Source organism: Aegilops tauschii, chromosome 2 (genome assembly GCF_002575655.3).
Source record: "Aegilops tauschii subsp. strangulata cultivar AL8/78 chromosome 2, Aet v6.0, whole genome shotgun sequence".
Classification (NCBI taxonomy): domain Eukaryota; kingdom Viridiplantae; phylum Streptophyta; class Magnoliopsida; order Poales; family Poaceae; genus Aegilops; species Aegilops tauschii.
Window position 1 is genome coordinate 189,372,215 of NC_053036.3, and position 16,490 is coordinate 189,388,704.

Genomic DNA, 16,490 nt, shown 5'->3' on the forward strand with positions numbered 1-16,490 from the left:
GCATGCTCTACTCCGACTACTTCGGCGATGCTCCACTTCACGGCAACAAAACATTTCGGCGCCGTTATCGGATGAGCCGAAAGCTCTTTCTCAGGATTGTGAATTCCATCCGGGAGTTCGACAACTACTTCAAGTGCAAGATGGATTGCACTGGCAAACTTGGATTCACCTCGATCCAGAAGTGCACGACGGCGATGAGGATGCTTGCATACGGAGCTCCCGGTGATTCACTCGACGACTATGGGCGCATGGCCGAGTCTACCACCATTGAGTGTTTCTACAAGTTATGTCGGGCAGTGGTGGCAGTGTTTTGACCGCAATATTTGAGAACACCCAATGCGGAAGACACTGCTCGGATCCTAGCACAGAATGCAGCAAGATGATTTCCTGGGATGCTTGGAAGCATCGACTGCATGCATTGGAAATGAAAGAACTGCCTATTTGCTTGGCAGGGGATGTACAAAGGTGCCAATGGCGGTTGCAGTGTGGTACTTGAGGCGGTGACCACACAGGACCTCTGGATTTGGCACTCCTTCTTTAGTATGCCAAGAACTCACAATGACATCAACGTGCTGCAGTGCTCCCCTGTCTTTGCCAAGCTTGTTGAAGGTCATTCTCCTCCGGTGAACTTCGAGGTTAATGGGCAACACTACAACAAGGGGTACTACCTAACTGATGGCATCTATCCAAGATGGTCTATATTTGTGAAGACTATCTCAAACGCTGTGCCAGGAGGCAAGAAGTCACACTTTGCCAAGGTGCAGGAGGCTCACCGGAAGGATGTCGAGCGGGCATTTGCTGTGCTCCAATCTTGATTTGCTGTTGTCTGGTACCCTAGTCAGACCTAGTCGAAAGATCAAATGTGAGAGATCATGACTTGTTGTGTCATCTTGCACAACATGATCATCGAGAGCGAGCAAGAAGAGCCAGTGTTTGACACTGAACCATACTACAGGCAGGGTCCTCTAGCCGAAGTTGATCACCAACTACCGACAACCTGGACTGCCTACCTCAGTATGCGTCAGGAGATCCGAGACCAACAGGTGCATCATCAACTGCAGCAGGATCTGGTGGAGCACCTATGGAGGCTCAAGGGCGACGCCGGGCGCGACGTGTGATGAAATATGAGTTTTTATTTGTTGAACTATATAATTGTATTGCAGTATTTGTTGTTGCACTATTTTGTTTAACTATTTGATTTTTTGTGATGAACTATGTGATAAAAATATATTTATGTTGATAATTGAACGCCGAGCCACGACGAACCACGTCGAACATGGGCATATTCTTGCCCATATGGCCCCTTTATTCACCGACAGTGGGCCGAAAATTGGGCGAATATCGGTGCCTGGAGGCGACGGCTGGATGCCCAGCCGCCCCCAGCGCCGATTGTATCGCCGGCTCGCCGTCAGGGGATGATTTTTATGCCTCCTAGAGAGGCCAACAGCTAGAGATGCTCTCAGCAACACTTATCGGGAGGGCCAGAAAGAGAAGAAATGGCTCAGCTCTCGTGTGGACTATTTGTATTTGTTCTCTTCTTCTATAGAATTTCACTCACGTGCATCACGTACCTTGTCAGGACTGATCAGCTGACAGATACTACTCCCTCCGTAAACTAATATAAGAGCGTTTAGAATATTAAAGTAATGATCTAAACGCTCTTATATTAGTTTACAGAGGGAGTAGAACATAGCATGCCTGTCAAGGGTTCAGTTTAGTCGTTGGCAGAGCTCCAGCTCCCCGGACCGATATTGCCGGAATATTACCAGGACGATACGGATATGGACGAGCCCAGCAGATTGATGTATTTTTTTCCTCTCTTTTCGCATCAATGCCAGACAGATTCGGGCCACCGGTGTCGAAATCCAAATCGAGCTGCTCCCCTTTTTGCTTATCCTGGGATAAAAAGCCCACGCGCTGACGGTTGCTCCACGCCCAGCTCTCTCTCCCTCAACACTTGGGCCGAGCTTGGTTGGCCGTTTTGCAGCGATTGACAAGCGGAAAAAAGCCCCCGTAAAGAAAACCGGAGGATCTACTTGGAATATCGTTTTTGCACTGTAAACTTCACATTACAGTTATAACTCTTTTACTACACGCACGGACCTTTACAAAGCTTCACAGATTCTTTCCAACGAAACTAACCTCGCCCTCCCCCCCTCCCTCTCCGATTTTCAATGGGGTGGGCCCCACCTCATCTCCAACTACCAATCCCAAGTTCCCACATTGGCCAGTCCGTTGATCCCATGAAAAAATTGTCCATGAACCTAGCATTGCTCCTCTTTTAATCTGCTTGTTTCCAAAACACTGCTCCGGCCGTCGTTTTTCCTCCGTATCCACAGCCGAACTGCCAAAGCAAGCGCCGCAACGGCTCGATTGGAGCACACTAAGGCCACCGCTGTCGCTTGCCGGAGCGCTGCCACCGTTCACCGGAGACACCACCGTCAAAAGCCAGTACAATCTCCTTCTGCCACGTCGGCTCCACCACCCAAGGCCGCCGCCTATGCCTAAGCATCCGCCTCCACCACCATGGATGCCCGCGCGCCGCCGAGCTTCGGTCTGATGTTTCCCTGCATCCGCGCCGCCACCAACTCCCTTCGTGCGCCGCCGCTGAATCGCCTCCGCGCGCCCCCGTCCCAACGCCACTACAGCCGGATCCCGCGCCCGTTGCGGTCTCGCTCCGCCACAAGGGGAGGGCGTGAGGAACACGGGCATGGGGGAGGCGTCTAGCTACCTTGTTGGCCCCTGGTGCCAGCGCTACCGCATGGCTGGAGCTTACGTCGGTGTGCGAATTGAGGCGAGGATGGCCATGGCCGATGGTGATTGTCGACGGCGTCTCTCATCATGGTAGCATCTATGCTCGCCGCTGTTCCTATTGGTCCATGGTCAGTGTGTCGCTAACTTCTGCTTGCAGTAGAATACATGTTTTTTTAAACAAGGCAAAAGACTTGCCATTTCATTAATTAAGGGAGAAGGTTTTAGACAAAAGCCGCAAGCGGGAGACGAAGGAAAATTACTCTCGCGGCATTACAATACTGAAGTGCTTGGCACCCGCCGAAGCCCAAAGCGACGCCTCATGCTTGATCTTGTTGATGATGACCACGGATGGAACCGCCACGTTGCGGAAGACTCTAGCGTTTCTCTCGGACCAAACCTCCCAAGAGATGAGCATCATCAATGAGGCAAGGGCTTTGGGAGAGCCGAGACGAATCTGAAGATTGTTGTTCCACCATTCTTTGACCGAAGCGCTCACCGTTCATGTAGTAGTAGAGATGTGGTGCATTCCAAGCCACGGAAGAATGTCGTTTCAAATGTGCAGTGTGAAGCGGCATTGGAAGAGTAGGTGAGCAGCGGACTCCTGTGCTTGCTTACAAAGAGGGCACAAGCCGCAGTTGGCCACGACGGATCAAGCGGTCTGACCTCCAGATTCTATTTTGAAGAACGAGCCAAGCAAAGAATTTGCATCTCGGGGGAGCCCAGACCCTCAGTAGAATACATGTGCTCGCCGCTGCCGCTGTTCCTATTGGTCACGGTGTGTCGCAGTCGTCCGCTCGTAGTAGAATACCTGCGCTGGCCGTCGGCCGCCGGCATTGGAGTTCATGGAGTTCCCGCCGTTCCCCAAACCAAGCGAGAAATAAGACGAACCAAGCGCACCCCAGAGCCCAGACCCCACTTGTATATCAGGTTGTATTCCGAAAGTTCCTGTGTGCTCTTTATCTGTGCCGCCAGTTTGTCTCGTGATGCACACTGCAGGAAGTATAGGTCCATGTATAATTTACGTGGTTGATATTTTATCCTAGCCTATGGCCCATGCCTGACACACAACCTTTGTTACCCCGTCAGTCACGCACAGCGCGGCTCGGATGGAAATAGGCCGAGATTTCTAAACTAACGTCGGGACCCAGCAGATTTACCCTGTCAGTTGATTCTCTAAAAAAGAATTACCCTATCAGTCACCGATGGCAAGCTACCTTCCCCGACACGGCTGGTGTTCTTCATACCCTTTCTAAATCCAATCGAACTCTGCCCAGCGCAGGTTCCTGGAGTTGTTCATCCTCCTTTGCATAGTTGTCTATGCAGTGACCAGCGTTAGGGTTGTATTAGTCGTACCCATCTTCAGCCTTCAGGCAGTGCCACGCCGGCAGTTGCCCGCCTCTCTCTACCATTACTGCATGTTCGCATTCCTGAACCGCAACGAGTTTACAGATGCTCACACCGACAGAGAAGAAACTCCCCAAGATGAACTCCCCTTGATTCACCGATGCCTCCGAGGCTCCACCATCCTGCCATGTGTAACCATGAGAAAATTAAGAACACCACAGAGTGGTAGAAGCTGAGAAGACCAAATGCAAAGTACATTTACCGAGAGCACACCACCTCCCGAGCAATCTTCAGATCGGGTGACTGCAGATCCCGTGTTTGAGAATTCAGAACGGGCCATATCATCTCCCTTGTTAAGTGCGTGGCTACAGGTACACGAACCAATGTCATATCCTACCGCGCATCTGTATTGAGCTATCACTGCTCTCCCGCCAATGTGGTTGAAATTTTGAACGCAAGGCCAAACCTGTCTGCTCATATACAGAAGGATGGATACACATGTCTGAACGCTGGCCGTTTGATGATAGATGCATTAACTTGTTAGCGCATTCAGCAAGCAAATATATTCAGGCCCGTCTCTGAATCCCCGATCAGGCACCACATGTAAGCATCTGTTTATATTAGGCAAAAAGCAATTCAATCAGAATCATGCCCTAACAATTATCATCAGCACGGGGCCACATGCACATGTTCAAAGAAAGCTCAACCATTTTCAGTGCCAGAGTGTGCTCACGAGCAAATGAAGAAACAAATTATTTTGTCCAGTTGGTTTACAAACAAGTTCTTATTATTCAGATACAACATAACTTAAACTGGGCAGAAACGTAGTACGCTGAAACTAACTAAAGAATCCCATCAATTATTCAGTCCGAGTTCGGCTGCTTTATGGCAGTTGTTCCGACGGTGGCCTTCATATTCTTGGACTCATTAGCTGCATTGTTATCATCGTTGCCCATAACACTATGCACTTTGTCTCCCATAACCACCATAGCACCTTGTGGCTGAATCTGGTTCACACCATCTCCATTCTCAGCCAACCTGTGTTCTAATCCGAGGCAGTGCCTTATTTCTGCAACTTCATTTCTGTACACATCGATATGTTTGTGTGACTGCTTGTGTATTTATTGTCTGCCCATAGGTGGGAGATAACAAATGGTTGTGCTCCTCAGGGTGCTCGGCTATGTACCAACTATTGTCTTTGAAACGCAGCAGTCTTATGTGAGCAAGGCAGTCACAGTGGCAAGAGTGTGTGTTCTCCACTATCGGCTTCCACTGGCCAACATACAAACCATCCAAATTCAGTTAACCAAAACATGAATTCAGTGAGCTAGTAGTATATTATGGAATTATGTAAATAAGTGTACGTACCACACATCTGCAGACTATTTTTTGCATGCATTTCGTCCTATTCACGTTTAGTCTCCTCTTTCCTGTTTCCGTACCTAATTCCCATCCTTCCTTCCACGAATACAGATTGTAAAAATCATAGGCTTCGCCCAATGTTTGGAAGTTGGTTCCTAATTTCGCCAAAATGACATTGTCTCCAGTGTTTTCAGCAAAACTCCGTATTGATTTCTCCATTGCTGAAATCCTATTAGAGCATCTCCAACAGCCGCGCTAAACACGCGCCGCGCCGCAAATTTGCCCTTTTTAGCGCGCGCGCAATCGGTTGAGGGGCTCCAGCAGGGGCGCAATAACCGCGCGCGCGACATATAGAGTTGGGCGCGTGGTCCGAATCGCCATCACGCGCTGTGTATTTGCGGCGCCCGCTTCTGCGCGCGGCACACACGAGCGCTCGCGCCGCACTCTCTCCACATCGCCATCTTCGCCCCGCACGCGCCGGCACCCCCCTCATCCCTTTCTATAGCCGCGACCCCTCCATCGCCGCCGCCGCAAACCCTAGCGCGGGGAGCGTTGGTCTCGCCTCCGCCGGAGCTCCTCCGAGCATCGGCCTCGCGCGCGGCCTATTCATGCCGCCGCGGGTGACCTCGGCGGCGGGTGGCGTCGTGCCGGCGCCCGCCGTGAAGCCACGTGCCCCCCCTCGAAGCTCCCAAATGCGGCACGGCCGAAGAAGGTCAAGACATCCGCGAAGAAGAACAAGGCGGCAGACGGCTCCGGCACCTCGAAGGCATCGAGGAAGAAGCTTGCAGGGCGTGTGACGGGCGCGGCGGCTACCGAAGCGCTGGCGAGCTCACTTGTTGAGCCGGCGGCCGACGTGCACAATGTGTTCGAGGAAATGCCCCAAAGGTAGAAAAATTCCCCAACTTATTTTTGTTGTTATTTTTTGAATGAATACATATAGATAGCTTATTTGCATTGTTCTATATACTTTGTAGTCTCAACGATGATGCATACATGTCAACTATGGGTGTTGGCTCCAATATTTCACATTGGTCTCAAACGAATGACATGCATTTCGATGACCATGAGTTCGAGGTGGACGAGGATGGTGAGGGCATTGTCGACGCACCGAAAGGAAGAGCAGGCAATTACACCAACGTTGAAGACATCTTACTATGCAATACTTGGTTGCAAGTGTCGAGGGATCCATCCGTTGGAGGTGATCAAAGTAGAGATGCTTATTGGCTTCGGATGAAGGAACACTTTGATGTTCGCAACGCGAGTGGAATTGACCGCTCCAATCGATCTCTTCACTCTCGGTGGTCGACAATCAACAAGAATTGTCAAAAGTGGGTGGCCGCACGAAAGGTGGTTGATAAGTTGAACCCAAGTCGCACTAATGAGGACGATAGAGTAAGTGACATTTCATCCATTTTAATCATGCTTGTTATTGGTGTTTGAGTGCTAACTTGTTTTGTTTTCATGTAGTACAATATTGCACAAAACTTGTTCAAAGGAGAGGAGAAGAGGACCAAGAAGGGGAAGATCAAGAAAGGAAGTCCATTTACCTTGCCTCGTTGCTATGACGTGTTGAAGGATGATGAGAAATGGCAGAAGCGTGATGATATAGATGGTTTGGATTTGAGCAACAAACGCAAGCGAACAATCGAGTTGGATGATGATGATGAGGAGGATGCATCAAGTGATGATGGCAAAAGAAGCCCCACACCCAACTCGGTTTCATACTCAAAGCCAAAACGGCCGGATGGAACCAAGAAAGACGCAAAAGAAAAGAAGAAGATGAAAGGAGATGATGAGCTCAAAAATGCTATGGAATCTATTGTGAAGGCAAGAAAAGAAGCCAACGAGGTGAGGAAAATGGCAAGGAACCAAGATGCCGCGGCCGAGGAGAGGAGGTTAGCGGCCGAGGAGAGGAGGGTGGCGGCCCAGGAGAGGAAGGTGGCTTTGGAGGAGAGGAAGGTGAGCATGGAGGAGCGATCTAGATTGTTGGATTGGGAGAAGCACTTGTTCTTCTTGGACACATCTATCCTCAATGAGGCGCAAAAGGAGTATGTCAATCTTGCCCGTGAAGAAGTCTTGATCCAAAAAAGAGCCATGATTCTCGCCATGGGTGGCGGTGGCCTTGGCGGCATGGGTGGCGGTGGCCTTAGCGCCATGGGAGGCATGGGTGGCTTCGGAGCTACCATGGGCGGCATTGGTGCCATGTGTGGCTTTGGAGCTACCATGGAGACCATGGGAGGCATGGGTGGCTTTGGACCACCTCCCGGCGCCATGGGCGGCATGGGAGGCATGAGTTTTGCGTCTCTCATGGAAGGCATGGGTGCACCTCCGGCCGCCATGGGCGGAATGTCTTCCGGTGTGCCTCACACACCTTTCCATGAAGATGCCGTTGAAGATCTTGCCAACACCGTCCGAGCTTCACGTGATGCGGCGCGTGACAATGATGAAGAGGAGGAATAATCGTCTTCAGAGGAGTCGGATGAATCGGAGGAAGATGAGGACGAAGACGAGGACGAGGCTTGATTGTTGATGTGTCTTTCGTTTGTGTCATGAACTTCATTTGCATTTTGAACTTGGTTGGATGAACTTGTTGGCATGAATTTGAACTTATGGGCATGAACTTTTATTCATCAACTTGTTTGTGCGAAATTATATTATGCCATGTTCATTGCATTTTGAATGTTTGAAATTCATTTTGTGTCCAAAATGCAACATATGACATGCGCCGGCGAATCGCGCGCGCTGTATTTTTGCACGTTGTTGGAGCTACGCTCGCGCGCTGCATTTTGACGCGGGTGCTGGAGCCAGCGCTGCCCGCCGCGCCAAACCAAATGATGGACGCGCGGCAAAGTAGTTTTTAGCGCGCGGCGCGTTGGGTGGCTGTTGGAGATGCTCTTAGGGTGGTGCCCTGCCTAGCTCAACAGCCCCAGTCCTGACCCTGGGTGCATATCAAAGTGTTAATACATAATTAGTTAACCAAAAAACAGATTAATAATGCATCCATGAATACAGAGATAATTGGTAATCTTTCCCGTGCCCAAGAAGATTTTCAGTTGCCTTTCCTCATTTTTTTAATACCATGCAGGAACGATTAAAAACTCAGGATAGTTGATGTAGTACAAAGGCAAAGACACGAAACAGCAAAATCAATGATCTTGTTCCAAGAGCATCTTGACATCGTACTACATGGAAAGCATCGCCAACTTTGTTAAATCACTTACAAATTTGCAAGATTTCTGCCGAATTTGCTGCATCCCAGGATCATCCATTTTCTTACTCAAATTTGCAAGATTTATATAATCAGCCAGAAAACTTAGTCCTCACAAAGTGCATACATTTTTGGGTCGGTCTGCTCTATGGATGTGTTTGGTTGAAGGTATCGTATGAATGGGTTAGGAATCCAATTTTTTTGGGATCGAACCATTCAATCTATGCGTTTGGCTGAATATAAGTGACGAGTTAATTATTTAGGACGGGACCACCAGTCATGCTCACATGGTCATGCATGCAAAGTGTGAACGGTTCAGCATCTTTAAAACATATTCTCTTTTTTTGACTCGAATCATTCATCTGTTTTATAACCAAACATGTCTATTTTTTGGACGATCCCAACCCATCCGTAACCACCATTACAACCAAACGCACCCTAGATTGCTCGGACGCCTGAGTCGAATCTCGAATCGCTGCCTCTGCCGCACATATCTGCCTGTCCGCACTTGATGCCGTCATGGCCGGCAGCTTGCCCCCATGCGGTGCCATCAGGGGCTCCATGGGTATGTCACTATCATTCACCTCCTCTACAACAGTTCTTCTGGATACTCCTAGATGTCGACATACATATTAGATCTTCAGAAATCCCCAAACAAAATCCCTGTGAAATAACTTGCACCACCGAACAGATCTGTACCTGTTAATCGACTGCATCAAGAACTCCATCTTTGCCGATAGCCGCAGGCGCCCTCTCACAGACGGTGTTTCCACCGAATCGCCGCTCTTGAGAAAAGAAGGATCCACGCTAGCGAGGTAGGAGACAGCTGCTCCATCGACCCATGCTTGCATTTACTTGGCTGCTAGCATAGTTACAGGAAAAGCATAAATCCTGTACCACGGATCAGGACGGACTTCTTCAGGGCTGTGGACCTGTCCGGGCAATAGCGCGGCAGCACCGACACGCACTCTGTAAGCCATTGCAAATTATATGCGAACAATCAACTATTATTTCAGTTTCAACCATTGTATGAACTACTGTGGCTCACAGACTGAAAATGCATCATGTTTCTATCACAGATTAGGGAACTCTATTTGTTCTCCGTAGTGTAGTGTTCATTTTTCCCACAAAATTAACTTGCACCACAATATCCTCCCCCAGAGCATCTCCAAGGGTTGCTTATTATAATTCAATCACTTGTTCACTACTATTGGATATGCACTAATCGCTCCTTTGCATACAAATAAACAAACCATCTGAAATGAACCTAGCAAATTCTGTTTTATTTGATAACTAGGACGCCCCTGATTTTTTTTCTAAATGCACAATGAACAATCCTTTAATTGCAATCTTCATACCTTTGTGTCCACCCTGGAGTTTTTGGATCCACTTGCTCTATGGAGTACCCTGAACATTGAGCCTTATCTGCACTTGCAGGCTCTCCAGCAGCGCCCTCACGACAGATTTGGCCGTCTGCACTTGAAGCCGCCAGTACTGGCATCTCCACCTCCGCCGGCACGATGACCGGGAACCGAACAGGCTCAACGGTGCTGTTGTTATCATTGACCTCCTCTAGCAGTGTTCTGGTTCATCCACACAATTTTTGCGGCCGACAGAAACAAAGTCAGTGCCGACTGCCGACAACCGGATCCAAATCATTGCAAAAGGGAGGTTCATCGAGCAGATTCTAACCTGTTTATCGGCTGCATCAAAAACTCCATGATCGCCGGAACACCTGGGAACTCGCTGGACCGCGCAATCCCATTGGCCGCAGGAGATTTCCCCGCCTAGGGAGAATGCAAGATCCACCTTCACTGCCCCACCCCCCACACACAGCGCCCATCTTCTGCATTTACTGCGCGGTCTGCCGACGCTACCGGAAAGCACCGGATCTGATCCATGGATTAGGAAGCCCATCGACGACTCGAGCCACGGCTCAGGCTCGCTCCGTCGATGCCGTGCAAACATCCGTGCAAGCCAGGTCCATCGGTCAGGTCCGTACAGCGACGTACTCTGGACCTGTAGCCTGCCCCCTTCATTTAATTCGCCAAATCTCAAAGCTATTCTGGACGGATGTGATACCAAGCTCCTGTGAGCTCGTGATCACATACTCCGCGTCAATTGTTCTTCAGTAATATACAGGGGTAATCAATATGCACTTGTAAAATTTTACAGGGATACTAAGCAGGGCCTTGTTCTGTTTTCCTTGTTGTGTCCATCGTTTCGTTGATTCCTTCACCATCTTCCTCCTCGCCAAATCGACGAGCTGACTACATGGAGGTGAACTTTGTACCTGGATTTAGGGGTGTTGTCTTCTCTATACGGTTTCCTGCGTACGGACCATATAGGGATAAATAAAATACAATCATTCTTCCAACATAGCGTTGTTCCTCTCGTCCCTGGCTGCTCCAACCCTAGCCGCCGCCAGGAGACGCCAATCTTCGAGCGTCGTCCTCCGGCGACTCCCCTCCGCCGGCGACCTCGGTCGTCGGTGGTGAGGGGGGTTGCTGGATCCACGTGTGTGGATCGTTTTTACTCCCTCGTAGTCTCGGTTTTTAGACTGTTCATCGTTTTGGCTTCGGCGGCGATAATGACAGTGTTGAATAAAGATTCTTCGGATCCTTCCCTGACGAGGCCATCCGCCCTATGGTTGGAGATGCATTTGGAAACTAGTCTGTTCAAGCAAGGATGGCGTGGCGGCGGCGACATCCTCGTGGTGACCTGTGTCCTCGGGCTCCGCCCTTGCGACGGCGTTTGCTCCAGCGTCGGCGCGGAGCTTGGGAGGTAGTCCAGAAGCGGGTGTGGATTGTGGTCTGCATCGACGACATCTGGAAGACGGAACGTGTGCTAAGTTTGTGGTTCGTGGATGGCAGACATGGTTTCCCCCTTCGGCGTCTTAGTCGTGGTGGGGTGCTAGATCTGGAGTTTGATGGCGTGTCCGGGGTGTTGCCCCGGTCTGATTCGTTCAACGACAATGGCTTCACTTTTGTTGAGCCACCTTGGAGGTTCGCAAAGCTGCATATTAGCGATGGAGCCGCGTTGAGCTCGGGTGAGGAGGTGATCTGTCATTCTTTTCTTCGGTGGCTGCTGTGGTGGTGCCGGAGGCAGGTGACGAACGTTAATATCAAGCTCAGAGATGTTATGTTATCTTTTCAGTTTTGTCATGTCGGCCATTACGTGACTTGTACTTTAATCTTTGCCGCATTTGCAAAAGAGAAAAATAAAATGGGATAAATAAGGGCATCTATGGAGCCAAAATAATAATTACGTTGAGACTTTAAGAGGGAGCCAAATAAGATTACTCACAAGTAACACGTTCGAATAACATAGTTTTTTTTAGCGGAAAGCACTGGATTTTCATAAAAAGCTTTCAGTGATACAAGACATCTCAAAAACCGAAGGAAACTGCAACCGGGTTCTCCTCGGCTCCTCGGCCATAAGCCCAAGGGCATCGCCCCTCTCATCTATGAGGCCTCAAGGAGAAAAAAGTGAAAGGTGTGTGAGGCACTTAAGGATAATGCTTGGATCTTCAAAATCAAACCCTCCGACGTTGTCTCCGCAGATCATATCCGAGAGTCCTTCAATCTTTGGATAATCGTTGACAATTTCCATCTTGATGATTGTGACGCCCCAAGATCAGCGTTTCAGATGCCTTCCATGGTTTTCGAGATTCGTCGTGTGATTTGTTTTGTTCATTGCATTCATCCTTGCATCATGTGCATTGCATCATGTCATCTTGCACCCCCTTTTTAAAAATCAACTAAATAAATTGCATAGATCATTGATCTATTTAAATCGAGGGAAATGCACATGGTGATTTCTCTTTACAACATATAAAAGTCTCCCAATATTATTAGGGAGCTATATTAAAATATTCCATTAACTTTGGAATCACCATAACACACATGCAGTTTAAGTTCCATGCATTTTCTATCTCAATTCTCTGCCTCAAACTTTGCCAACAATTCTTTTCCCATTTATCGAGGCTCTTCCTAAATTCCCAACAATTTTGGACTCTTCAAATCCTAGTTCTTGTTCAAACCATTTGAATTAAATTCAAATGACTTTGAATTTAATTCTTGCAATCTTGCCCACTCCATTTTTTCTTGGAACAAGCACATTTTTTGCGATCCAGGAAATTTATCCCCATGCCCAAGTTCTTTCCTAACCCTCTCTTTTCTTCTCTCTATTTCTTTTTCTGCTAAAGAATAAAAGAGAAGGGAATAGAAGAGAGAGAAAGCCAGCAAAACTGGGCCTCCCAGCTACCGCAGCTCGGCCTGCTCCCAGCAACCAGGCCGGCCCATTAGCCCAACCCGCTACCCACGTAACCATCATTAACCCTAGCCCCTCACCACACTCTCCCGATCCCCAGCTCCCTCCCTTCGTTCTCCTCCTGGCGCCGCCACTCACAGGGAGAGAGAGGAGCAGAGCCCTCACGACACGCCTCCCTATGCTTCTCCCGCTGCAAAGCTCCGCCATGCCGGCGACCCCTCCGACCGCCTTGCTGCTTGCCCTGCCCCGAGCTTCCCTGTAGCCGGCGTCCAAGTCCCGCGCCCCCATGACCTCGCTGCATCTCGCGCTGCTGCTCATGGCCTGCACCAACCTCCTCCTCCGCCGTCAAGTCCGTCGTTCCCCGTCGTACCGTCGCTGGAGTTCATTCCCAAGGCCCGCTGCAACCTCACCTTCGGCCATGCCCTTGCCTTCCTGTGCTATTGTCGCTGGACGCCAAGACCACCGCTACACCTGTGCATCGCACCGTTGTTCGTTGCACGCCAAGACCGCCCCCGTGGATTTTGCCAGTACCACCACGACCCTTGTGCGACTACGCGGATTCGCCAAGTACCGCACCGACAAGATCGATGCCCGGAAAAGCACACCGACTTTGTGGATTTTGGCAAGTCCCTCGACGACCGACGCATAGTACCACTACGATTGCCGTGTACATCTACCGACGCCTAGATCGAGACCACCAAGTACCCCTTGGATCAGCAAGTTCGACTACCATCGCCGTAAACTGCTTCCCGAACGTGTGTACCACTACCGTTGCCGAAGACTCATGTAACCGAACCGTCAAGTTCGACTACCTCTGCGTGTACCACTACTTCCACTACGACCGTCCCGAGAACGTCTACTTCCTCTTCTTTGCACCGACTCGTTCCGCCCCAAAATGCACGCTTCGAAGGTATAACGCCGAGACGACCACCCGTGGACCGTATGCATGTGTGTTGTATGAGATGTTCGTGTTTGCACTGTGTCCGAGTTGTCATTGCACATTACTCCTCATTTGCTATGCCGTCGACCCGTAGGAACCCGGTTACCGGGATCACCCCACCATCTCTAGCATGTTCCGCACCTCTCAACACTTCTCTTTTGCACCGGTATCTCAATGAGTTGCCGGGTCATCGGAATGTTGCCGTGCCACCATTTCCGTTGTCATTGCCGTGGCACCCCCTTCGTTCCGCCATGGTGACAAATGCTCTTATCATGCTCATGTCAACATTTTCATAAAATTGCATAAAACTTGAATATGTCATCCGCATCATGTTAACAACATTTAAAATGTTTAAAATAGTTGTTTGCATGAAAATTGCTAAATATGCATATGGGGATTTACCGGAATTGTTGTTTGTTGTTTCCGGCCTCACTTAAACTTGCCTATATAGTTGGTTTAATTATGCTTCACCTCTTGCCATGTTAATCAACATTTAATATTGGTGTAGCATAAACAAGAGCAAACTAAATATTTGAATGTGGTGTTTCGTCAATATGCAACTCGTTGCATATTGAGCTCCACTTAATTTGTAGTATTGTTTGTTGCACTTTGCCATGCCATGACTCATTAAATCGGACATGCACCATACTTGTTTGTGCATCATGTCATGATATGTGTGTTTACCATGATGTTTGCTTTTTTCCGGTTGCGCTTCTCCTTGATAGTTCCGGTTATGTTGCGATTGTGAGGATTCGTTCGACTACGTTGGTTCGTCTTCTTCATGGTCTTGTTCTTCTTCCTAGCGGGATTTCAGGCAAGATGGCCATCACCTTGGATCTCACTACTATCTTTGCTATGCTAGTTGTCTCGATGTTATCGCTATGTCGTGCTACCTACCACTTGTTTATCAAGCCTCCCAATTTGCCATGTTAGCCTCTAACCTTTTCACCCTTCCTAGCAAACCGTTGTTTGGCTATGTTAGCGCTTTGCTCGTCCCCTCTTATAGCGTTGCTACTTGCAAGTGCAGTTGCAGGTTGTTCCATGTTGGGACATGGATATCATGGGATATCACAATATCTCCTATTTAATTAATGCACATATATACATGGTAAAGGGTGGAAGGCTCGGCCTTATGCTTGGTGTTTTGTTCCACTCTTGCCACCTAGTTTCCGTCATACCGGTGTCATGTTCCTTGATTTTGCGTCCCTAACACGGTGAGGGGTATGGGGCCCTCTTGACAGTTCGCTTTGAATAAAACTCTTACAGCAAGGCCCAACATTGGTTTTACATTTGCCATAATAATACTTGAACTAAATAATTAATTGGCATAGGGCGTCATGAACCCGAGGATTCTTTTCTACATACAGGGCGGGGCCAGTGCCGATGGTGTTGGTCCCAACTAGAGCACCATGCGGGACCGCCCCTAGGCAACTTGGGGTATCTGGATCCTGTACGCTTCGCTCATCCGGACGTGCCCTGAGACGAGATATGCGCGGCTACTATCAGGGTGTCGGCACGCCGGGAGGTCTTGCTGGATTAGTTTTACCATTGTCGAAATGTCTTGTGCACCGGGATTCCGAGTCTGATCGGAGGGTCCCGTGATGGAGGATTGTCTCCGCGGATCGTGAGCTTGTCATGGGCTGAGTTGGGACACCCCTGCAGGTTTTAAACTTTTGAAAGCCGTGCCCGCGGTTATGTGGCATATGGGAATTTGTTAATATCCGGTCGTAGAGGACTTGAAGTAAACTCAATTAAAATACACCAACCGCGTGTGTAACCATGACTGTCTCTTTTCGGAGAAGTTCGAGAGGAGAACACGGTTGGGGTATGTTTGATTGTAAGTAGTTCAGGATCACTTCTTGATCATTATTAGTTTGCGGTCGTTTGCGTAGCTTCTCATCTTATTTTTTCACTCGTAAGTTAGCCACCATACTATGCTTAGTCGCTTGCTGCAACCTCACCACTTATCCTTTCCATACCCTTTAAGCTTTGCTAGCCTTGATACCCATGGTAATGGGATTGCTGAGTCCTCGTGGCTCACAGATTACTACAACAATAGTTGCAGGTATAGGTAAAGTGAAGCTTTGACGTGAGAGTGATGCTTGCTTGTTTGGAGTTCTTCTTCTTCGATCAAGGGAGATAGGTTCCAGGTCGGGGAGCCTGGGATTAGCTTGGGTGGTTGTCTTTTATTCATTTGGTTTCGTCCATAGCCGGACTTTATGTTCATCTTGAATGATTGTATAACTTGATGATATTTGTGTGACATTGTGGCAATTGTAAGCCAAAGCTTGTATTCTATCTATTCAGTACATGAGATGAGCAAAGATACAACCACTCTTGCGACCATACCAATATGCGCTTATGCCCCAAGTCGTGCCTCGACACGTATGGAGTATAGTCGCATATTGGGTGTTTCAAGTTGGTAATCGGAGCCATCCCAACTTAGGAGCCCCCTACTTGATCGAACCGCTGGCGTTGTTGAGTCTAGAACAAAACTATTTTGAGTCTTAGGATTATATATATCGGAGAGTAGGATTCATTTTACTCCTTATCCCCTTCGTGGCTCTGGTGAGGACTCCTGACGTAGATGTTTTGACTTCCCTCTCCTCA

General features: G+C 48.9%; 1 protein-coding gene and 1 long non-coding RNA gene across 2 annotated transcripts; both read left to right on the forward strand.

The window, feature by feature from the left end:
- The first annotated feature begins 2,309 nt into the window (after positions 1-2,309).
- On the forward strand, positions 2,310-8,094 carry LOC109770318 (uncharacterized). The gene is made up of 3 exons (XM_073508324.1): positions 2,310-6,345; positions 6,435-6,852; positions 6,928-8,094. Exons 1-3 carry the CDS (start codon positions 6,335-6,337, stop codon positions 7,918-7,920), a joined length of 1,422 nt encoding a protein of 473 aa, XP_073364425.1. The 5' UTR covers positions 2,310-6,334; the 3' UTR covers positions 7,921-8,094.
- A 1,164-nt stretch (positions 8,095-9,258) lies between these two features.
- LOC120974505 (uncharacterized) lies at positions 9,259-10,872 on the forward strand. The gene is made up of 2 exons (XR_005769891.1): positions 9,259-9,639; positions 10,106-10,872. It is a non-coding gene; the product is annotated as an uncharacterized lncRNA (long non-coding RNA).
- Positions 10,873-16,490: the final 5,618 nt, after the last annotated feature.